This window comes from Lampris incognitus, chromosome 5, assembly GCF_029633865.1.
Source record: "Lampris incognitus isolate fLamInc1 chromosome 5, fLamInc1.hap2, whole genome shotgun sequence".
In the NCBI taxonomy this organism is placed as follows: domain Eukaryota; kingdom Metazoa; phylum Chordata; class Actinopteri; order Lampriformes; family Lampridae; genus Lampris; species Lampris incognitus.
In genome coordinates this window covers 30,885,642-30,910,458 of record NC_079215.1, presented here as the reverse complement: position 1 = coordinate 30,910,458, position 24,817 = coordinate 30,885,642, and the positions used below count along the sequence as shown (strand labels likewise).

General features: G+C 40.6%; 1 protein-coding gene across 1 annotated transcript; it reads right to left on the bottom strand.

The window, feature by feature from the left end:
* Positions 1 to 1,766: 1,766 nt before the first annotated feature.
* On the bottom strand, positions 1,767 to 24,757 carry papss1 (3'-phosphoadenosine 5'-phosphosulfate synthase 1). The gene is made up of 12 exons (XM_056280192.1): positions 24,583 to 24,757; positions 23,985 to 24,099; positions 23,616 to 23,851; positions 21,727 to 21,865; positions 17,891 to 18,009; positions 17,421 to 17,534; positions 15,907 to 16,018; positions 13,437 to 13,642; positions 10,487 to 10,622; positions 10,028 to 10,296; positions 7,061 to 7,290; positions 1,767 to 3,071 (listed from the first exon to the last, which is right to left on the bottom strand). The coding sequence occupies exons 1-12, from the start codon at positions 24,640 to 24,642 to the stop codon at positions 2,933 to 2,935; spliced, it is 1,875 nt and encodes a 624-aa protein (XP_056136167.1). The 5' UTR covers positions 24,643 to 24,757; the 3' UTR covers positions 1,767 to 2,932.
* Between the last annotated feature and the right edge of the window lie 60 nt (positions 24,758 to 24,817).

Sequence of the window (24,817 nt, the reverse complement as noted above, 5' to 3'; positions counted from 1 at the left end):
GCCTATGATGTCTTATTGGGGTACGTCATAACACTGATATGGAATCTCCTGTGGGGCACAAACATTCTGCATTTGTTTGACTCAGTGCTGCATTACATGTGTCCCTACCTAAAATGTATGGTTGTCCAGCACAGAACCCCTTCAGTGTTTTATACTCACAAAGTTTGCCTTCAGTGTGGAGTTAGGTGGCCACTTTAAGTACCTGGTATATGCTTGGCCTGTAATAATTGCCCTTGGAGCGCACCGATAAACTGATCTAGCAAAAATGGCCCTTAAATTTGACTGGCAATGACAAATGGTATTTCCTGAGTTTTCAAATTGTGCGCAATGATAATTTGAGCCAATTAAATAAGGCGAGACAGGTGAGTCGAGCATGCACATCATGCAAACAGCAGTCAGGACTTTGCAGTTCTTTGGCTGTTTTCTGGGGCACTATGCCATACTTATACTTACTTATGATATAATCAGACAGACGAAATATTCAAGCATAAACTGATTATGGGACGAGCTAAAATAGACTCAAACTAAAAAAGACCCCCTTCCCCCTGAGAACAGACCTTTCTTTGGGTTATTCAGGTTTAAAGAATGACAAAATTATTATAATGCCTACTCACACAAAAAAGAAAAAACACCCCCTTGCACGCACACACGCACGCACACACACACACGCGCACACACACATATATTGAGTGCAAGAACGGCTTCTCTTTTGAAGCGGCACAGAGGTCCACGGTTGATTACCACTTGCGATTGAACAAGATTTGGTGAAAGATGGAGAAATTGCCGCTGGCAGGCCTCTTCATTCCATCTTGAAGCTGGACTATATGAAGTATCCTGGCCATTCCGAACAGAGCCGCTCCTGAAGGTCTGAGATTAACCCTGTATGTCCCACTGCATCTGGGAGCCAGCTGTATAAGTATGCATGTATGAACGTGTGTGTGTGTGTGTGTGTGAATGGGCTCAGTGCACAGTCTGTCTCATTCAATATACAGCTGAATGACCAACCAACCTGGTAAAGGTGTGGGATCACAAGCGTTCCAGCGGGCAGGACCTGACAACTCTTAGCAGAGTCATTTCAAAGTGCGTACAGAATTGTTCAGGCAGATGACGGATTGAATTTAGGATATCAAAAAGGTTTTTTTGACACAGATTATTAGATTTAAAGGTATTACTCAGAAACTCCATGCATAACAGTGAGATCACATGCTTGCTACCTCAGCGGGCCTCACGCCACAACTACTCCAACCCAACGATCTGCTCATAAAATTTATTTTTTGTCATTCAGGAGTTTTCTCGTATTTTGGAGTCATGCATTGGTACAATCAAAACTGAAGACCGAGGCAGACCTCTCATACACAAATTTGCACAACAGTCCCATTGGTCCCTTGCTGAACTTCTTTTAGATCATCTCTTTGGCGTTTCTTTGAAAACGTATTGTGTGATCAGATGTTCAGATTTCTTCAAACTGTTTTTTTCCCCTCTTAGCACACGATACTCAAAACAAACTGTGCTATATATGGGCCTTTTCAGTCTTTTTTTTCTATCTATGCAAATAGAAGGTTCACTGGACGCGATCAACTTTCAACATGCATGTGAAAGAACAAATTTGGCCGGTTAATTTTGTGAATCGGACCTTAACAAGACCTCAAGAAAGCTAGGCAGTTGTTCGTGCATAATGCCCATCATCCGGCCATTTAAAGAAAAATGCTGGAAAATATAAATTATGAAATGAGAACAATTTCACATTTAAAAATGTCAAAATGCAAGTGAGCTAACTACCCTGACCCAACCCATTGAAAACAGAGGTTAAAAAGGTACAGCTCCATTTGCTAAAAATGGTTTATTAGACAAGGATGACTATGTACAAATTGGTACCATTGCTTGTTACTGCCAAACAATTTTTGCCAAACCAAAGCATAACAAAATGGAATAATTAAATGAAAACACCATGGATCTATTATAAAAAAATATGAAATGACCAAAACATTTCGGAACATTTAACACAAATACAAAATAAAGAGGGGGTGAAAACAGGAAACCGGTTAAATCTACAAGATATTGTAAAAATACAACACAGACGAGAAGAAATACAAATAACTTGAGAAAAACAAAGCTTTTGATAAAAGGTTGGGGAAAGTTAGGGTTACGTATCATGGTAAAAAAAACAACTCATCTTTCCTTCCTCAAATACTTATCTTTTTTGCAGATCATTTCTTGGACTCCTGCATAACTTCAATGTGACACAAACAAGCGGGAGGGGAAGCAGTTGTGTTTGTGTTCTAATTTAAGCAAGAGGGCACGCCAATTCACTTTGTGAAGATAGCAATTTGACAAACTCCAAGGCACTACATTTCCTCACACACTGTGCAAACAATATTTTGGGTTTGTGCGACTTGAAAATTTACACAGCAACTGCTCGTTTGGGGTCCAGTAACTCAGTAGGTGTGATGACATTTTGACGTAGACAACTGGACTATAAGTCATTTCATTCTGTCTGAAGTACTGGTCAACAATACATTGAGTTTGTCAGTGGGTAAGTATTTCAAAACTTAGATGTGAATCCACAATTGCTGTAACCATTCTACAGAAGATAAGTTATATAGGTCAGTGTAATGGCTTTATCTGAAACATCTTGTTAAGAAATCTTACTCTTCTAGATTGCCATATCCTTATAGTCCTTCAACCGTTCGATCTCTCCTATCACATTGAAATTGCACAGTCATAATAATAAAAAGTTGAGTTCAATAAAGCACATACCGTTTAAAGACTGCGAGTGTGAGAAGACTAGAAACAACCAACAGTAGTATTATGTTTAATAGGTGAGTGTGCATTTAAAAGTGATAGAGACAAGCCAGAGCATTGTGTAGGATGGTATAGTCAAGTGGTCCCCCCGTTCATCTCTTCTGTTTGAAGAAACCACCGTGTTCCCAGCTCAAGCCTTCTCCAGCGACTTGTAGTACTCTTTCAGCACGGCCCATGCCTTGGGAGCCATGAAGCCCTCTGGAGGGTTCTGTCCGTCTCGAGCCATCTTACGCATACGGGTGCCTGAGATGAAATCGTAGTCTTGATGGCTAAAACGAGAAGGAAAAGAAGTTTTGAGCAACTGGGACATCTAAAAAGGAAATTTAATTCCAACTCACCACTGCAACTTTCTTTTTCAACAAGAGGTCTAAGAAAACAAACTCTGCTAGTTTAATAAAGAAGACGTTTTAAGTAACAACATCCATCCATTATCCAAGCGGCTTATCCGAATTTGGATAGTGGGATTCTGGAGCCTATTGGGCGGCAGGCAGGGAGACACCATGGGCAGGCCACCTGTCCATCACAGAGCTGGCACATTCACACCTAGGGACAATTTAGTATGGCTGATTCGCCTGACCTACATGTCTTTGGACTGTGGGAGGAAACCGGAGCACCTGGAGGAAACCCACGCAGACACAGGGAGAAGAAGCAGAATCCACACAGAGGATGACCCGGGATGAAACCCAAGGTTGAACAACCCTGGGGTTCAAACCCAGGACCTTCTTGCTGTGAGGCGACCGCGCTAACCATTGCGCCACCGTGCTGCCCTAGGTAACAACAAGGTAGGACAAATGCATCTTCCTAAGCTTCCTCCTCTCTTACTTTTTTTTTCAGGGGGGGGGGATTTTTTCCCCCTCTTTTCCCCCCAATTGTACTTACCCTACTCTGCCGAGTCATCCTGGTCGTAGCTCCACCCCCTCTGCCGATCCGGGGAGGGCTGCAGACTACCACATGCCTCCTCCGATACATGTGGAGTCACCAGCCGCTTATTTTCACCTGACAGTGAGGAGTTTCGCCAGGGAGACGTAACACGTGGGAGGGTCATGCTATTCCCCCCAGTTCCCTTTCCCCCCGAACAGGTGCCCCGACCGACCAGAGGAGGCGCTAGTGCAGCGACCAAGACACATATCCACATCCGGCTTCCCACCCGCAGACACGGCCAATTGTGTCTGTAGGGACACCCGACCAAGCCGGAGGCAACACGGGGATTTGAACCAGCGATCCCCGTGTTGGTAGGTAACAGAATAGACCACCATGCCACTCCTCTCTTACTTTTGTGACAGGTTATACAAATATTTTTTAGGGATGAATGTCATTTAGAAGCAGAAAAAAATACATTTTCTAATGCACGAAGTTGAGTAATATAAGTATACACAGACATACACACAGCTTTAATAATATTTAAAACTGCATCTTTTGTGCCTGAAACCTGGGGTACAGAAGAGTTAGCAGGTGCATAAATAATGCAATACATTATAAATACAATCTTAATATTCATACAGCATATGTAGCACATATGGAAATAGTCAAACCTGTCATTGACTTCCACGAGCATTGCCAACTAATGCTGATTGCTTACAAATGCCACAAACTTGTGCTTCCAATAACCTTGTAAAAACATTGGTGCACAGGTCAATTACACATCAGATGGGCTGTATTCACTCCTGAATCCTGATCATTTTGAGGGGATTAATTAAATCCTGGGGTGTCTGACAGATGGCTGCTGTTTAATGCCTCCACAAAAGCAAGCCGTAGGCTCGCTCTGCATGAAGTAATGAGATAGCCTCCGTCTCTGACCGCTGCTCAACAGAATACAGAATAAGGGGCATGTTCACAACATCCATCAGCAGCCCCCTCCAATGAAGCACCGCCAGGCTTTTCTGGAAAAATCAGACAGTCAGACATCTTATTTGCTGAGATTTATGATTTACAGCATTTACGGGTAAGCCAACACTTTGTGTCAAATTCATGCTGAGGACAGGAGAAAATGTGTGGACTGACTATTAAAAAATGTGAAGCACATTTATTTTGTGCTTCGGAAAGCTTAGAGAACATGGGTAAATAGGAACTTGCAATTGTTCAAGTAGCATGAGATGTAAGGGAGAGCTGGACAAACTCTAGAGAGAACATGTTACACCCCATCAAATGAGAAACAGCTTGCTGTGATTTGAGCTGTTACACTTCAGAGGAAGACTTTGAGGTATAGTAGGTAATTAGGCCGAGCATTCATATTCCTCTTGAAATTTGGCGAGGCCAAGTCAACGTGCAAGAGGAGTGGCCGGAGAGCAGATGGAATGTCATAAATTTCACAAGGCGCCAACTAAAGCCTTTGAAATTCTCATTGCATGTTACTTTCTGCCTTTTCTATCATTTGATTCAACGTGACATGTTGAGAAAGAGTCATAGTGTCAATAAAAGCTTGTGACAGTTCTTCAGAGAGACTCATTAGTCAATGTTTCATACTGTCATTTAGAGACTCTCTGAAAAAAGAAATCTGCTTTACGGAATAAAGTGTGCGTGTGAGTGTGAGTGTGTGAGAGAGACACAGAGAGAGCGGGACAGTGAGAGAGGGAGAGAGCGAGAGAGAGATGTGGTTGGTTTGCCTGTGAGCTACTGAGCTGGTTTTGCAGCTTTTAAGAGGACTGAAAAAGAGAATTAAAGATTTGTGGCTGACTGTTTTGTTGCACTGTTCCTTTACTTTGTTCAGGCTCACACCATGTGTCATGTTCTGCCATCTTGTCATGCCTTAGATCATTTAGATTGACAGTTATTGAAAAAGTCATGCAACCATTCAAAATCAATTTGTCCCCCACTTTTGAAATAATTACAAGCACTGAACTGACAAAGGTGAAATATAAATAGTGTGTTAACCACCAGTAGTTTCTCACAGAGATTTGTCCGTTTCAAATGCAGGGAGGAAGTTTTGGACCATTTCATAATTCCATGACCAGGTGAAACAAATATGGTTATTATTTAAACAATGAAGGCTTTTGCTGTAGCAGTCATTCTTTCCACACATGTACTGGAATTATACTGGAATTTAGTAATCACACAAACTGCATTCGACTCAATATCAAAAACATGCATCATGGAAAACAAAGCAAAATTTTTGAATAGTCTGGCCATATTTAGTTAGAACATTTATATCCAAAATTGTCTATAGTTGCAATCTGATGGTGGTGGAGGCCACAAAAAAAAAAAAAAAAAACTTAAGACTTTACTGAGATTGCTGGTTATGTTGGTCATATGTTGGTCATGTGCAGTGTCTGTACACATTTTAATTAATTGCAGTTCTCCTCAGTGTCTGAAACCATAGAAAGTCCCAAATTGTTGTGAGGGTACAAAAAACCTCAACTATTATTGATGGCTTAGAAATTAAAGTCAATTATAGTAAATGAAGAACACCCTACCCGCCCCCCCCCTTTTTTTTTCTTCCTTTTTTTAAAATCAGGAACACTTAAAAGGTGCTATACAATATTCAACACCAGAATCTCAGACCAAACCAAACCTCCCCCACTCCCTTCGTGTCTCTCCTCCCTCCCTTCATGTTCTTGGTTATTTGGTTGGTTGGAATATTGATTTTTACAGTATAGTTATTCTATTAACATCAGTAATGTGTTATACTTGTTAAGGTGCTATTTCTTCAATATGCCGAGTGGCCTAACCCATGTAATGTATTTATTAGTTTGCTAGCTATCATGTTAACGTTAGCTAGCTCACGTGCACTAACATGCACGCATGGCCGGACCGGCTTCCAAAACAAAGAATAGAGAAACTTGGATTACAACACAGAGAGTGTGTGACTTCATTCTCTGCTCAGGATGCCATTACTCCACTATCTCTTTACATAGCAAATAGTTGTTTGCTGCTATATTAATGTTCAACATCTCGAATATAGCACCTTTAATAAACAATTTAGTGGAGGACAGCTCTAACTGGCTGCTGGCAATGCTGTAACTGATCTGAATGTGAGGCAGGACAAAATGTTATATACACCAAATGTCTAAAATGTCTACAGACAAATAGCTTTTGGTTATTTTTACTTGATGATTGACAATGAATTGCCAAATTTCAAATGGTTAGGTGGTTAATCGATTACCGAAATTATGATAGGTTAATATATTTTCCGTTGGTAGACTAATCAATTAATCAACAAAATTTTCAGCACTAGATTAAAGGATTTCCCAATTTTGAGAAACTGTAGTTAGATAGAGGGCCAGACATTGAAAATATAAAATTAACAGAATCAAGCACTTACTTCTTGGGGTCATAGAAGTCCATTGCCCTTTTCACCTTGTTGTATGCAGCAACTTTAAAAGGCACAATCTCCAGGGTAATGAGACCCGGTGCCATGGTGAGAACCTTGGCGCCATGGGTTGGCTCATATAGGTCCTTTCCAGTGTCAGGGTGGGGCATGCCTGCAGGGTCACGACCCACAATATAGAAGTTGGCTCCAGCCACCATCCGAGCTCTGCAGTGCCACTGCACCTGCGTACATGGCGAGAGAAAGCTCGGGTAACGGAAAAATGAAAAAGATGAGGATAAAACAAAAGGAGCATTGAACTCTAAAATGGCATGCATACTGCAGTCAGGAATAACAAAAGTGAAAAATATTTTAGTCACATTCACAGATTTAAAATCTTGAGATAACATTTTGGCCAAATACTATTCCTCCTGTTGGTTCACCCAGAATTGGATCATAAGGTACTTCTGACAATAAACAGTCAGGTACGTATTATCCATCCATCCATTATCCAAACTGCTTATCCTGCTCTCAGGGTCACGGGGATGCTGGAGCCTATCCCAGCAGACATTGGGCGGCAGGCAGGGAGACACCCTGGACAGACCGCCAGACCATCACATATGATAATCTTAAATAGGTGTGGGATCAGTGTGACATTTTACCACACATTTAAAAAAAATTCAGTTCACCATAACACATTTAGCGCCTTCAATTTAACAAAATAAACTTCAACAATTACACTAATTTGCCAAACTCAGAATTGACAGATAATATTTGTGGCTATATGTACAGATTGTGTAGCTATGTGGCTACCATATCTTAAAGTGTAAAAGACAAGTGGCTTAAATCTTTGAACCTATAAGTCAGTCCAAAGAGCCTTGAAAACATTTTTAACTGTGGAAGAACATTCACTTTTTAGCATGCAGAAAGCTACCTCTACTTGAGTTTGCAAACAGCTGACCTCCAAAAGCTGCTGCCCTTGGGAATCTACCTTCACCACCAGCGCCTTTTCTGTTTCTCATTATCAATAATTGACAAACACTCTGTTCATACAGAATTGAAATGCATATATTTTGTTACAGCAATAAGTTTGCTGTGAACAAGTCTTGCCAAATCTGTACTCATAAGGTTGAAATGTATACTTTTTATTTTTTGCTTTGAGTATCCCAACTAATGCCACATCTGCCAGCGGGCGTTGTACTTGGAATCTAGCTGCACAAGATCAGAATCAGAATCATGTTTATTGGCCATGTAGGTTTGCACAAACATGGAATTTGACTTTGGTTTCGTGGCTCTCTCAGTGTACTTAACATAGAATAACAACACTACAACACAACAATCTTCAGATATATACACAAGGATTGACTATATACAGACAAACTAAGAGGTGATAAAATACCTAACCATTCACACCTTTTTTTTTGGAATTTTACGTATGCATAACTAATTAGCTAACTTTTTGACTGTGATCCATCAGTGTGATGGCCAGACAGTACACAAAGACAGAAATACTGACTGTGTGCAGGACCGTTTGTGATAGTTGGCTTCTATAGCTGTCTGGGTGGCTTAGAAACTCACCATCAGCAGTCACAATCAGTCTATTGGTAAAAGGGGATGCATAGCTTTAGACTGGCATCAAGTTACTTTTTTGCTTTAACATATCATGAAATTAATTTTGGTGACATAGCGTAATGGCTATGGGAAAATGACACAATCACCATTCAGCTCAGTTCCCTAGAAGCCTTATTTTAACTCTGCATTTTCTCTGCTACCATGCACAAACCCTAAAGGGATTGTGTTATGGCATACATATGTAAAAGTATAGAAATTTCACTTTCCCTCTTCTGTAAACATAGTTGAATGTCTTCCACTAAAAAACGCCTTGGTTGTCTTTGCGACAGTTGATACAAAAGACATTGCCAAAATTCAAAAAGTTACCTGGTGCCACTTTAAGGGCAAGGGATTGAGGTAGATGCATTGCTGTCTCCTAACTGACTCTTCACTGCGTAGGATCAGGCAGCTATCTTTGCTGTAGCATTGGTAATTTTTTTGACCCATAAAAATGCCTTAGCTAAATATTATTTTATTAAGAGATGAAAGACAACCCAAAATATTAAGTTGGATATTACACTTACAACCTACTCAGCTGTCACTAAAACATGTCTCAGTGAATATTCATCAGTTGCAGCAGCACATCTTAACATTTCGATGTGATTTTTAAGTACAGTTTGTCTTGAATTATAATTTCTGTCAGACTTTAAAAAGTTACTTGTACAACTGCTATTAAAATGATTCATTGCTGCAATTTCTGTTAATAATAATAAACTATGACGTGCAGACTGGGTTTACACCACAAGGGATAGGGCAAAACGTTATTTACAGTAATTCTGAAGGTGGCAGGTAACTTAAGCATCTTGCTCAAAGTCATTTTGGCAAGAAGGAAAACTGAATACCTTATTTGGAATGGCTGTATAATTAATTGGTTGCCACTGACGGGCAATTTCACGAGCAGGGGTCAGAGGTAAGATGTAAAGACTAGGGATGAGTCAGACTGTCTCAACCACCTGTTTAGAATTACAGACTGATGAGCTCCACTGCATAGCATCAACTAATATTCAATCTGTTCTCAATCATTTTTCCCATGATCACAAGTGAATGATTAAAAGATGGAGGATTCCCGGGACAGTGACGCCCATTCAAAGTGAGAAGCTAATGTATGGCGTGGGAACACTGACCAGAATTTCTCAAGACAAGCATGGGGCTCTTTTTTATGAATAACCAACTTTTTACAGACTGGAGATTTTGTTGAATTACTGGCTAGTTTTGGCGAGGTATAGCCCATAAAATAAGAACTGCCCTCTGGAAACAGAACGTTTTGAATCTCTTTTTATCAACCATTTGATCATTGGTGTGATGTTTTTGTTATTCTTTTAACAACATATTAGATTTGGGTTTTTATACAGTACTGTTCATCATCGTTACCTCAGTGGGTCCTGCATACATCATTGGTGAAGGAAAGATAGCTACAATTGTAGACTCTGATTTTAGGACACCCTCTTCCAGCACAGCAGCATGCTGCCTCATTCGCCAGGCCAGCGGCACATCATCATCCTTGGTCCAGCCTCCAAGAGGGTGAAGAAGCAGCACGGGCCGGCGGTAGCCTCGCTCAATCAGACGTTTGTGGGTATCCTGCATCAACAGGGCATGGCCGTTGTGGACTGGGTTACGCAGTTGGAAGGCAAAAACAGCATCTGAATGAAGAGAAAGGAGGTTAAAAAAAATAGTTAAAACATGAGCCAATGCGGTCAGCTAAAGCTGAGTAGACTGTCCAAACATGACTTGTGAAAGATGAATAAAAGGCTCCAATTTATAACTACTGTGACCTGCTTGTCTCTGATGGAAAAACATGCCAAGATAAATCGAGAGAATTTGGTACTGTACCTGCATTCATTTCTTTAAACTTGTGTTTGAGCTCAGTGGGGGTGAGCCGGTACTGGTCCAGTCCATCGTTCCAGCAGATCTTGTCCAGAACCTGCAGGTCTCCACCGACCAGCCAGTCTCCACTCTCCATCACCATCTAAAGTGGGAGTTGCAATGATCTGATGATCAGAACAACTTCAAAATAACTCATGTTTCAAAAAATTTTGGTCACTATAACTACATGCTGCACTGATCTGTGATGGTGAAATGTAATAAAAACCCTCAATTAATCTAAGCAATAGGGATGCAGCAGCATAAATCAGAGTAACTATGTCTTTAAACTTCAACAACACTGCTGTGATGCAGACAAATTGGACTCTAGTGAGTATCCCCCTTTCGTATTTGACCACATCTACTTCCTTTCTTTCAACGACACAGAGACACAATATGATTGTATCCCACAATAAAACACAATGATGAGCTCATGACCACATTGAAGAGAATTTTCCCCCTTACAAGATTATGTGAATGTCCACAAAGTACTCCAGATCCAGGCGAAGGCTGCTATTGTTTCAGGCTATAACTTTTGCCTTTCTCTTGTGGCATTTATGAGGCCTTAGCTAGAATTACTGAAAACACGGCCCTGCTCAATTTTAATGTCATACAGAATGACTACTCTCTATAGAGTAGGCACTCCAGAAAAAGCACACCACCAGTACTGAGACAAAAGGAATCCAAAAAGGACTACATATAGAACATAAGTGTGAGTGCATTAGGAAAACTTTATATGGAAATTGTGAAACATAAATAACTGCCTAGGTTTCTTATTACATTGTTTTAATTTCTCTCATGAATACATGTCTTACATTTAATAGCTACAGTAATACAAGACTCTTAAAAAAAGGATTTCATATTAATCTGGCAAATTTATTCCTATGAATTACAATTCTGGCAGGGATGGAGATGGTATGATTGTGTCTGCTTGATAGGATTAATAACCACTTGTAGGATGGATATAGATTTCAGTATCATGGTGTGAATCACTTTCCATGCGCCTGCAAATCCAACCTGTCTGCTACCACAGGCCAGAGATCAGTCATAAATATAATTAACAACCCAAACCTTTGGAGACATCCATAGCAATGACAAGTAAGAATTTATTTTTATAGTGTCAGTGAATGGAAAATGGAAAGTCTGCATGGATAAACCAAGAGCTGTGTTAAAATAAAAATAGAACAGCACAGACACATGTACTGCATTTAACCATTACATGTGTCCTATGGCTATATATAAGGCAGCCCTGGCTAAATAAACAGGTTTCTACACCATAGTTTCCGATGAAGGGGACTCCTGTCCAAATGATGGACTTGTAAACAGGAAAAAGTGGATTAACCACATGTAATATGGAGCAGGTCACTTCTGGTTGGAGAGAAACAGAATAAGGAGCTGAAGCAGCTAACATGGGAGTGTGTTGACAGACTGGCTCCAGCATGGGGAGCTAAACACATGTGAACATATACATACAGTCACTCTTTACAGAGTGACACCTTAATCACAGCAAGCTGTACACATTGCATGCTGGTAATGGGGTAGAGTGGTAAATCAAGAATGACAGCTGAAGCTATAGTAAACATAGATCTGGAACTATAGAATTCTCAGTCTGGACTTATAATACTCAACATCTCTTCACAAGCCATCATTGAAGCACCAGGTTGAGCAACAGAAAGCTGAGAGACAAAACAGAATTTTTTGCATTTAGTTCATTCTGAAAATTGATATGATGCCTGACTTGGCTACACTTGAGTTCAAGTGCAACAGGTAGATGTTAAAAATGGAGATGAATGCCAGTTGCTGTGAAAAATGTGAAGACCGGCATATAACCGGTCTTGAAATGCATTTCTCACACAGCCAGTGACTTTTTAGCACCAAGGGGCTTTAAAATGAGTCACTTGCGGGGTTCAAGCCCGAGCTCAGGGTGTTCAAACAGTTGACACCAATGAAGCTTACGATGACTCGCAGTCTTGTCAGTACTCGTGAAAAGCCAATTGCGCTAATCATTAAAAACAATGGGATGTAACATTTGCCAGACAGTCCTCTTTTAAGATTGACTGTATACATTTTTTTTAAAATCATACAGATGGGGTCTCAAAGATGACATTTGTCCTCCCTGGTTCTGCATTACCAGACAATTTCATTGTGGTTTATACTGTAGTTTCAGGTGCAAGCCCATGCCACAAGTGGCACCCTTTTAACAGTCAGGGCAAGATCATTCGAGGACACCATGCTGCCACCGAGTGAGTTTACCTGAACCCTACAACTTTCAATTAGGAGGCAGATGGAAACAATTCCTGGATATTTACGCTGGGTATATTTGGAGAGGGTTTGGGGCGGCGGGGGGGGGTGAAGGTGAAAGTTGGCAATAATTCCATATTCTGTTGAATTGTGCAGCACAATCCTGGTTCAATCTCAGATGTATTTTGTAGGCCGAGCAAGACACTCAGCATCCAAATGTGTGAAATGAGGGTGGACCAAGGACTTCTAGTGATTTGACAGGGCTTCCTGACAGACAGAGAACAGATCCACTCCTTCGCCAATTCATTTTTTTCCCATAAGTACTGTCAAACAGCCCCCTAAAATTTGTCCTTTATCAGTGTAAAAATCCAGGCAGACAACTTGTTTGGCCTCTGGTATGTTTATCAGAGAGTACATTAGGAGAGACCTCTCTAGAGCTCTGCACGGACTCTTTGACATTATCACCTGTGTAAAGTTTCGAAACATACATCACAATTATTTTTTACCTGCTGCTAAGAAGTGAGTGAAAGAAAATATCTTGGATGATACATCAGTTCGGCTGGATGTAGGACTAAATCATGGAATGGCTCAAATATCACCTCATGTGCCAAATTCACATTTCAGGGAGCAGCTAGCATGCTTTCCTTTCTGAATTAGAAATGGTCTGTCACTAACTGACCTTGATGTAGGGGTGGTCCTTGCAGGTGGTGCCCCATTGGCGAGCACAACGCTCCTCTTTGCGATGCTCGTAGAACTCGGGATGGCGAAGGATGGCCACACGTTTGCCCTCATAAACAAGGGCCATGGCTGTTACACCATCCAGACGTTCCTTATCAGCACTGGACACAGGAAGCACCACTGGCACAGAAAGGTTGATAACGCCACCTAGGACAAGGGATGAACAAATGAGTGAATACATTTTTAGAGGAAGAAATGCCCCATGTATATAGAACATAGAGATGTATGTGTGTTGCACTAGTTGTACTTTGTCCTCTTAATTTAATGCAGTGTTAACCTTGTCCTGATTGACTGCTGATTTGACAGAACTTGTGAAAGAACACAATCCACAACTTTAATCAAGCCATGAAAATGCAAGATAAAGATCTGCAGCAAGCAACAATCCATACCTCCTCTAGCCTCTGATGTGTAGCTACACTAGAAGCTACTGAGCAGTCGACAACTTAAGATGTATGAGGTGAAAGTCACCTCTCCAACTCGACTGGATTCTGACCTTCACTCGGACAGTTTTATGATGGAACCTGTCATGGCTGACATGCTTTTCAAATCAGATCAAATGCTGGGGAGGTAGGACGGGACACTGCCGTTGACGCTGCCGACCCCCTCTGGTCCCCTCTCCCATAGACTAACGCACACAGCTGGATCAAATGAAACCCATATGCACACACTCCTACCTTATGTCCACAGAGCTTGGAAGACACAAGCCAGCCACTGAACCCGTGTTTATTTTTGTAATCCATTCCATTAATGAAACGAGAAAATTATACTTTTTTTTTTTTAGAGTACAGTGAAGGATACTATTAACTTATTTTTAGAATCTGGATGATGCTTTGCTGGGATATCAATCCTTCACTGTAAAACTAGAGAACGGTGGTAACAGACAAACAATGGTTTGTCATGTCAATCAATATGGAGGCTTCTTCCTTTTCCTCGACTCAAATTTCTGCCCCTCTAGGACAAACAAGGGAAATCTGAGTAAGGTGGTTTTACATAAACAATTTTTGCCTCTATTCAGCTCAGACCAAACTCCCAGGAAAACTAACCTTCTGGGCTGAGGAGATTGAATTAGAACTAAATCAACCCCGACTTTGCTACGTTAATAGCTGAACGCTTGAGTAAGGAGAATTTTTGAAATATATACATGCAGAATTGTATTGATGATATAATGACTGTAACATTTCAAATTATTTTATGCCTTTAATTTGTGTGTGTGTGTGTGTGTGTGTGTGTGTGTGTGTGTGTGTGTGTGTGTGTGTGTGTGTGAGAACCCTTTGGCACTACAACACATAGCTGAGAGGTGAGTGGTCATGTGGGCAATAAAAGTAAATTGACTCTTTCTTGGAATTTCAAACAATGCATGGGAAATTGCTGTAATAATAGAGTTCCTCTTATCCAAGTTCTGGATTAAAGCAAAAGCACCCTACACCCACACAATTTTTATTTGTTTCAAAAAGGCCAAAATTATAAAACAATTCCTGAGACTAAGGTGAAAAGGGTCAAGATTACCTCACTAACACGATGCATGACAACATTATAGTTGAGAATTCCCATTAAAATGAAATCCATCTCTAATATTTTCAGTATGCATCACTTGTCTGAGGTTTGTTACTGTTTCATTATCTATCAAGCAACTATATGAAGTCTCTCATTCCTCCCAGCCCATCCTAAAGTGCAATACATATTATACCTAATTAGCATTTGTTGGGAGCATTTTAAAATTAAATTTGATTCTTTGTTAAAGAGAGTACTCCAGTTTGTAGAAAGAAAATAAAAAGTGAGATTATAGCCAATTTACATTTACAGACCATTGGCTTGAATAAATCAAAGGCCATGGCAGCTTGTCATAAAACTTAAAATTATTTGCCTGAGCTTTAAATACTTTAATAAGGTAATACAGATACCTTAGGATGATGTCCTAAAGAAATAAAAGCACAAGAAATCAAACAAATTAATATAGCACATCAAAGGAAAATACACAATATCATTATGACCTCTAGTAAAAAACATCAGGCTACCTTTGTAAACATTTAATCTCTGATGAACCTGCTTTTTGACAACAGTACACATAATGGGAGTGTGATGCTCATAATATTAGAAGAACTGAATATCCTGAATAGCCCCCCTGAATTTGCCATCATTATTTTATTTAGTCAGAATACTAAAGATTCATGTATTTTGTAAACTGCATTTGATAAATATGCTTTTTAGACATTTGCATCAGGGTGCAAGAGTGAGATATATTATGACATCCAATCAGAGAGCGGTCGATTCGATTTATATGAGCCATTCTGTGACCACTGAGCTCCATCAACTGCCTTTAGTCAAGTACAGCAACACTTAGAAAAAATCAAAAGTACCCCTTTCTCATAAGCCCCACTCTTACACAAGGTTGAATTATAATTGCATTTTACCATCCAGCAGGCAGTCAAAATGGAGACACTGCAAGTACTCTCTCTCTCTCATGAAGCCATTCAGTGGAGTGGCCCAGCCTTCAGCCAGCACCTGTACCCACTGCATGTCTACCTGGAAGATAAACAGTCACATACATTATATGTGTCAACTACCCATCACACATTCATATCAACAGGACATGGGCAGCATATCAGTGGACAGAGGTATAACCAATAACTGTGATCTGCAAAAGATTGACTATCACCAGGTTTGACATCTGGTTGAATGATTTGCAATAACAAAGTACACTACATGGCCTAAAGTATGTGGAAACCCCTTCTAATTAGCAGGTTCAGCTATTTCAGCCATCGTTATTGTTAACAGGTACATAAAATCAAGCATATCACCATGCAATCTCCAAAGACAAACACTGGCAGTAGAATGTGTCATACTGTCAGAGGGTGCCACCCTTCCAAAAAGTCAGTTCATCAATTTTCTACCTGGCTAGAGCTGCTCCGGTCAACTATAAGTACTATTATTGTGAAGTGAAAACATCTCGGAGCAACAGCTCACTCATGAAGCAGGCCACACAAGCTCATAGAAAGGGACCGTCAAGTGCTGAAGTGTGTAAAAATCATCTGTCCTCGGTTGCAACACTCACAGAGTTCCAAACTCCCTCCGGAAGCAACGTTAGCACAAGAACTGTTCATTGGGCACTTCATGAAATAGGTTTCCATGGCAAAGCAGCCACACAAAAGCCTAAGATCACCATGTGCACTGCCAAGCGTCGACTGGAGTGGTGTAAAACACACTGTCATTTGATGGTGGAGCAGTGGAAACACTTCCCTGGATTGATGAATCACACTTCACTGGTAGTCTGACGGACGAATCTGGGTTTGGCAGATGCCAGGAGAACACTACCTACCCAAATGCATAGTGCCAACTGTAAAGTTTGGTGAAGAAGGAATAATTGTCTGGGGCTGTTTTTCATGGTTTGGGCTGGGCCCCTTAGTTCCAAGTGAAAGTGACAATGACATTCTAGAGAACTGTGTGCTTGCAACTTTGTGGCAACAGTTTGGGGGAGGCCCTTTCCCATTTCAGCATGACAATGCCTCCATGCACAAAGCAAGATCCATGAAGACATGGTTTTGGTGTGGAAGAACTTGACTGGCCAGCACAGAACCCTGACCTCAACCCCACCCAACACCTTTGGGATGAATTGGAATGCCGCCTTTGAGAAAGGCCTTCTCCCCAACATCAGTGCCTATCCCCACTAATGCTCTTGTGGCTGAATGGGAGTGAATCCCCACAGCCATGTTCCAAAATCAAGTGGAAAGCCTTACCAGAGGAGCAGGGACTGTTATACGAGCAAAGGGGGGGACCAACTCCATATTAATGCCCATGGTTTTGGAATTAATTATTCAACAAGCACATATGGGTGTGATGTTCAGGTGTCCCCATACTTTTGGCCATGTAGTGCAACTCTACAGGTTTCAAATGACACCATGTTGGCCACTTGGAGAGAGAAAAGTACCTTCCCAATATCTATGGCAGGTAGAGTCTCTGCATCAGCCTTAGCTAGGTCAAGCTTGTTTTCCTGAACATACAACTCCTTCACTTCATATGAAGCATCCACAGGGACGATGTCCTAAGGAAATAAAATAATATGAAATCAAACATAACAATATATCACATCAGAGAAAATATATATCATCATGACATCTGGTAAGATGTCTATGCTGTTTGCTAAGAATAAAAAAAAGTAATGAATTCAGATAGGACAGCTCTAACGTGGTGGCACAAACCCTCATAAATTTGAGGCTCCACTACCCTCTAGTGGTCAAAAGAACAATAACAGGATGGTTGAACACGCTGCCTTCTCATTTCATGCCTGAAACTGTCTACATTTTATCACATATTCTCACAAAACCATCAAGGAATGCAGTATCTAATGCTCAAAGGGTTACTATGTGCCAAAATTACTCAATTTTATTTCCCTCTCACCCTTTCCTGAAGCAGGTCAATAAGCTGCTGTATACACTCATTAACACTGCAAGAATCAGTCTTCAGCACCAGCTCTGGAGCCTCTGGCTTCTCATACTCAGAGTCAATCCCAGTGAAACCTGGCATAAAGAAGATTACGCGTGTTATGCCATGTGGAAAACAAATAAACAACCAAGGAACATAAAAAACTAAATTTTCAACAGTGCCCCTGTTTAGCCTAACCCTAGCATAGGCCAAGCTTTTCTTCAACCTCTCTGAGCTGTGTTTCACACTGTCTAGAATAATCTTAATTTTAATCATAACACTGAAGCAAATTACAGAGCTGCTATAAACATAATTAATTTAAACAGCTGAATAAACCAAATCAAATTCTTAAACAATGTTTACAGGGCCCTCTAAAAAACCTCTTTGGAGGATGCAGCTACAATTAAGTAGCTGTGGTCAGCAGTTGGTTGGTCCCTGTCATGGTGACAATCAAAGAACCCACTGGTGAACTCCAGTGGTAAGAAAACCTTTCAAACCTAAGGCTGGTTTGTGAGAAAGAGTCTGGTTGGCTCGGAAGACTCCTAAATGAGAAAAGATTCGCTGTCAAGTCTAGATGGCTGCAGTTGAAGACAAAGATTAAGGTATAGGTGGAGTTAAAAAGGACTATGTAGAGGGACTTTTGGGTGACTTCAGAGAGGTAACTACTCAACATCTCAACAAGGGACAAAAGGATTTAATACTAATTCTCATCAGTAAGAATGGGGTAATGCTGACCAAGATTGAATATTTAGTTGGAAGGCTGCAGGAGCACAGTGAGGAACTCAACATGGAAGACATGCCCTCACACAGGGGGAAATGCTTGGAGACTGTGGTGGAACTTGGCTCATCTCCTTGGCAGTGGTCACTGATAAAGTTAGAAAGGCACCAGAGCAAAATGGCATTGGCCAAGAGACAGCAAAACCTCATAATATTGTTAGAGTGTCTTTGTTGACAAATTTCTTATCCTTTCTAAGTTTTCAAGGCAATATTATCTTTGAACTGACAGACAGGAGTAGAGGTGTCCATTTTTAAAAAGAGGAATGAAAGAGTGTGCTCAAACACTACTTAGCCCCCCCATAAAAAGGCTGTACCTAGGTCCTTGAAAGGAAATTACAGCCAGATGTCAAGCCTCAGATAAATGAGGACCTATCTGAATTCCACTTGGGACAAAGAACAGTGGATTAAATTTTCATTTTACAGCTGTTCAAGGGGTGAAGAGAATTTACTCACCCTGTCTAAAATCATTTTGTGATTTGAAGGCCTACCGCTGATTTTACAACAGGGGCCACTTTTGCACACCATTCAATTCCTATAAGCCAATTTTTATAGAGTTCTGTCTGCATTCTTAGGTCAAGCCCATTAACAGTTGCCATGAGACACTGACATTGATGTGCCTTGGTTGTTTGCGTATGTATTCATATTCGTGATATGAAGATAGTTTACTTGCTGTGTGTGGATGAGATGACTTCATCATGTAGGCTTAATCAGATCTCCAATGTATACTGGACCTGTTAGCTGCTGAGTTTGACCTGGCTTGGATGAGGATCTGCACCTCCAAAACTGAAGTCATGGGCCACTCATGGAGCACTTCTTATAGAAATGTCCCATTCAGGTGGGGAGTTGGAAACCTTCCAGATGGAGGGGTTTAGGTATCTTAGGGTCTTATTCAAGAGTGATGGAAGGTGAAAAGAATTGTGAGATTGACCGATCATTTCAGAGGCTACAAGGATGCATGCATGAATCAAAGCTCACAATTAACCTGTAAATCTATTCCAAATCTCAGCCATGGTCACAAGCTACAGGTGCTGACCAAAAGAAATGAGATCACGGATACAAGTAATAAAAATGCTCCTCTGCACCACGCTAAGCCAACAGAAGTTGGTCAGGCATCTAGTGAAGATACTCCAAGCACGTCCCTTTGGCGCACTGGGACTGAGATGTGGCCAGTTTAGGAGCCAAATGTACAAAAAATAGTTTTGAAAGAGACACGTTTCAAAAACACCCTGTTCATTAATTAACCAAACCAACATTCTTTATAGAAGAGAACTTCTAGTTATTCGCTAGTAAATACTGAAAAAGCATGATTGCATAGCACTGTGCTCCTAAGGTATGGTAACCATGATATATAAGAAATCCATGTGTACAGTTTCAAATTCTCTCTCAGGTCGAAGAACGGGAGAGAGAGAGAGAAGGAGGAAGACAGACAGAGAAAGAGAGCGAGAGAGATCTTCGCTTTTACAGGACAAATCTGTGCAAAACCTAAAAGGTTGGCAGGAGAGAACATTTAACAGTACTCATCTCCATTACTCTTCTTCAAAAACTAGTATGGCCATCTAAAAGAAGTTTGTAGTTCTAGTTATCTTATCTATTTAAAATCCACTCAGGAAACTGACGTATAGCTGCTATTTATCTCTCTAATTTTGGTCATTCAAAGGATGCTTGTAATCTAAGACATTTGTATTTTCACAAAAAAAAGGTATCTATTTTGTCATGTTAATCCCTTAGGTGATAATATTACAGCTTTAAGTGTAACAGAATATTTTAAACTGGAGGACAGTGATATGAAGCCTCCTGTTATTTCCTGAATCCTTCAGACATAATTTTTCTTTCACTTATTCACAGCTGAGCAACCTTCTTTAGGGGTAAGCAAAGTGCTTAACAAATATTGTGTTGATAATAGACTAGCCTGGATTGACGGGCGTTTATTACCTCAATACAATGGTGTTCTATTGAGTCAACCAGAGTATGAAACAACTTCCTTATAACCCCCTCTAAAATCATCCTAATAATTGCTAGTGATAATTTTTTTCCAAATGGAGGTATTGAAGTTAAAAGCGCCATATATCTGGTGAAATCATGTAACTCCTGTGTTTCTTTTAAGTGGTTATCCTTAATTTTAATTTCTTCAACTTTGGTATATTTGGCATCATCTGGTGGTCAAAACAGTTGGTTTTCATATCACAAATCCCTGAGTTCCATTCGAAATGAACATAATCCTGAACGTGCTGACAGTGTTCATATACAGGTCACAATTTTCAACGGTCACAGATCTTGGTGTAACACCGACAATCCAGTGGTAATAAATGTATTTTGGAGGAACAAGACTGATCAACATCTTTCAACATGGTTATATTGAGAAACACAGCAATCTAAATTAAACATCTGATTCAACCTAATATAACATTGGATAGTGTATAGCTTAGTATTTTAGCACCTATTGCTATCTCTTCCACATTCGATTCACATGTCCATTCCTCTTATCCGTTTGTGGCAGACTACATTTCCTAAGCAGGCCATTATATCTGAATACTTCACAGGAATGGCAAACCCTGTTGGTGCCAAATTGGCATACAAAGGAACAATTCCAGAATGCAAACACATGGCTGTTGCTATGAAAACGCCTGTGAGAAAAGGTATCAAATATGGCATTTTAAATAAGAAAAAAAATGTATAGTTACATCTTTAATATCGCACATCTCGCAAAAAAAGAAAAAGAAAAAGAAAAAGAAAACAAAAATAATGCAACTTAAATTATTTCCAATATCGTTCAGCCCTACTTTGGCGGTTACACTGAAGAGACTGTATATATCAGCTGGGCTTTGAGTGCTATCGGAGCCCTAGTATGGGCAGAAGATGTCCTGGCTATTCTGCTGCTGGCCTTTTTGCCACTGGGATCATGACCAAGAGTAGTTCCATAAAATGAATAGATGGGATGTTTAAGTTTGATGAATGTCTCAATCTCAGATCCTATAATTTCACAGTGTAATGACTCTAGTGAGATACCATGCAAAAAATATCCAACCATATCCTACCTCTGATTTCCCCAGCTCTTGCTCTCTTGTACAATCCTTTTACATCTCTCTGCTCACACACATCAAGCGGAGCATCCACGAACACCTCAAAGAATGGCAGGCCAGCAGCCTCATGGATCTTCCTGGCATTGAGGCGATCCTGAGGGAAAACATACACAGTGAACCTCACTGTGACACATGCCATTTCAGCCAGGGAGTGAAGTGTCAATATGTGATACAGTTTAGGGATGGTCATAAATAAGCAACCCACAAATGTTCATTATTGTGTTACCACGTAAACCAAGCTTAACAAATAAAATGAATAACACTGGTATTTAAGCATATGCATGTCACTGCTCATAAGCATTTCACTGCTCAATGTAAGTTGCACTGCATGCATTGCATGCAAGTTAAAAAAGAAATAAGACTTGTAGCTGTGGGTCAGAAGAATCTGCAAACTATTTGTCATCTTTTTCTGCACAACTTGAATTTGCTGTGTCATATCAGTGTTACCCCACCGATGATAAAGTTTTGTGAAGCGAAGTGGTTGAGTCTTATTCTCTGTTATTGCTTCGTGACAAATTGAACTTCAGAAATGCCAAAATATCTACTAATTCATAAGACTTTTCTGGTTTTCAAGGATAATTGAGCCCAACAAACAGTGATTATTTGTACATTGATTTGGGTGAATGACAATCCAGTTAAATATTTAAATGCTCCTCTCTAGTACATTCCCCAACTACAATTCAATGAGAAGTCTAGGGCGAATACAACTCACTATCACTTATTAAAATCTCTAGTCATCATGACTCATCATGAAAATGGGCATAAACTAAAAACAAATGGAAATTTAACTAGACTGCTAAGCATCTTTGTGGTCATTGCTCTCCTTTTTCATTCCTTTAAAGGCCCAATGAAATGGCATTTGGAGCATTGCAAACTACCACAAAAATTGATGTATATCCAAATGAAACAGCACAGTTGGATGGAATTTTTTCAAGGGAGTTTGATTTAAATAACAACCAATAATGGGTGGTTATTTTTTCAAGATTGTACACACTGATGTGCTACTGGCTAGAAATGTTTGTTTGGAATTTTCTTGACATTTGAATGGAGACATAAAACTACATGGCCAAAAGTATGTGGACAACCGAACATCACACCCATATATGTGCTTGTTGAACACCTCATTTTGAAACCAAGGCTCTTAGCCTGAATGGAGACAGGTATGGTGGCTCCAGCAATGGGGATTGAGCAAATATTGGTTTTTGAGAATGTAGATTTAGTGCCAATGAGGAGTAGTTCAGTTTTACTACTGTTGAATTTCAGATAATTGTTAGTCATCCATATCTGTATATCATGGAGACAAGCAGTGAGGGTACTGGAGGGGAGAGTGGAAGTGGGCTTAGTGTGTATCATCAGCATAGCAGTGGAATGGATACCATAGTGCCAGAGCGTGTTGCCAAGAGGGAGGGAGGAGGTAAATAATAAACAGGAGTGGCCCCAATACTGCCCTGTGATGGACTGGAGGCCTGGCCAGGGTGACTCTGCTTCTGCTGCCCAATTACTGCTGGGATAGGCTCCAGCGTCCCGTGACCCCGACTGGGATAAGCGGCTTGGATAATGGATGGATGGAAGATCACTAGTCTTCACTGAAATCTTGCTCCAATTCATTGAACATTTAGTGTATGCCCACAAGTGCAGGTTGATGTTACTAAAAATATACTATGTGTCAGAAAGACAAAACGATTCTTAAAAAGACAAAAAAAAAAAAGATTTTCATGTGAAATTCTAGAACATAGCATTAAAAAGAGGTCATTCAAGTGCAGATAAGAGGTAACAAGAATGAAAATACATTTTTCATTTCTTGGACTTTTAACCATTGATGTTTCCTTCCCCACAGCACTCACCCTACTATAGGGAGAGATGAAGCTGGCAATGCACACCAGCCCAGCATCAGCAAAAAGCCGGGCCACCTCAGCAATGCGTCTGATGTTCTCTTCACGGTCCTCAGGGCTAAAGCCCAAGTTCTTGTTCAGCCCCTGCCGGATGTTGTCCCCATCCAGAGTGTAGCAGGGGATGCCATGACACACAAGGTACTCTTCTAGAGCCATGCTTACTGTGGTCTTCCCTGCCCCAGACAACCCTAAACACCAGAGAAAGAAAGGAAAAGGGTCATTTTGAGAGTTAAAAAACAAGAAAGTCACATAGGCTCACCTTAAGACAAGTTTTCCGTAAGATACATTTTCTATTCAAAACTGATATGGCATCGGACATACCAGTCAGCCAGACAGTGCATCCTCTGAAACCTCCTCTCGTCCCCACAACCTGGCCACGCTTGTTTCGACTGACGTGGTGGGCTTGGTAGGTCACATTGGTAGCTCTTTGCATTCCCTGAAATGAGAAAATCTTCCTCTGAATTTCAAATGAAGGTCATATAACCACGTTATACAATATGTAATAAATGCAAGAAATAAATGCTCATTATCAGACATACAACCCCAACTGATTATAATATCTCCACTCCCCAAGTTATTTGTCCTGGAGGCTGTTAGTTATAACATTAGATAAATTTCACTGCCTGAAGCAGCAAGTGTAATAATATTATGGCTGCAAGACAGCTTAATGCAGCGCAATGGCTGCTGTGATGTCCAATTGCTAATAAAACGTACTAGCAGCAGTTTGAGATAGGTACAATGTTATGGGCAATTCTAATCCGGCGCGTTATTATGAAGCATCTCATACTGCTACTGCAATAAAAAGCTAAATAAGCTTGCCGGCTAGTTAGCAAGCTAGAGATAAGCTAGTTAGCTCCGTAGCGGCTGATGTTAAAGTGGACGTGGCGATGTGGTGGACGCATCTTGTCATTGGACTCACCCAGTTTTCGGGCGCATTGCTCAGCTTCTGTTTCTTGTGCGAGTTACCAGAGGTCTCCATGCCTGGCAGCAGGAACAGCTTATTTAACCGGCTACCTTACTTTTAAAGTATCAAAAGAAAACAGCGAAACTCCGGAGTGTCAATTTTTCTATCCGGGTTTCACCCTAATGAACGACTCCGGTAGTGGTACAAGAGCCGGGTAAAGCTTTTCTCATTCGGGAACGTCATCACACGG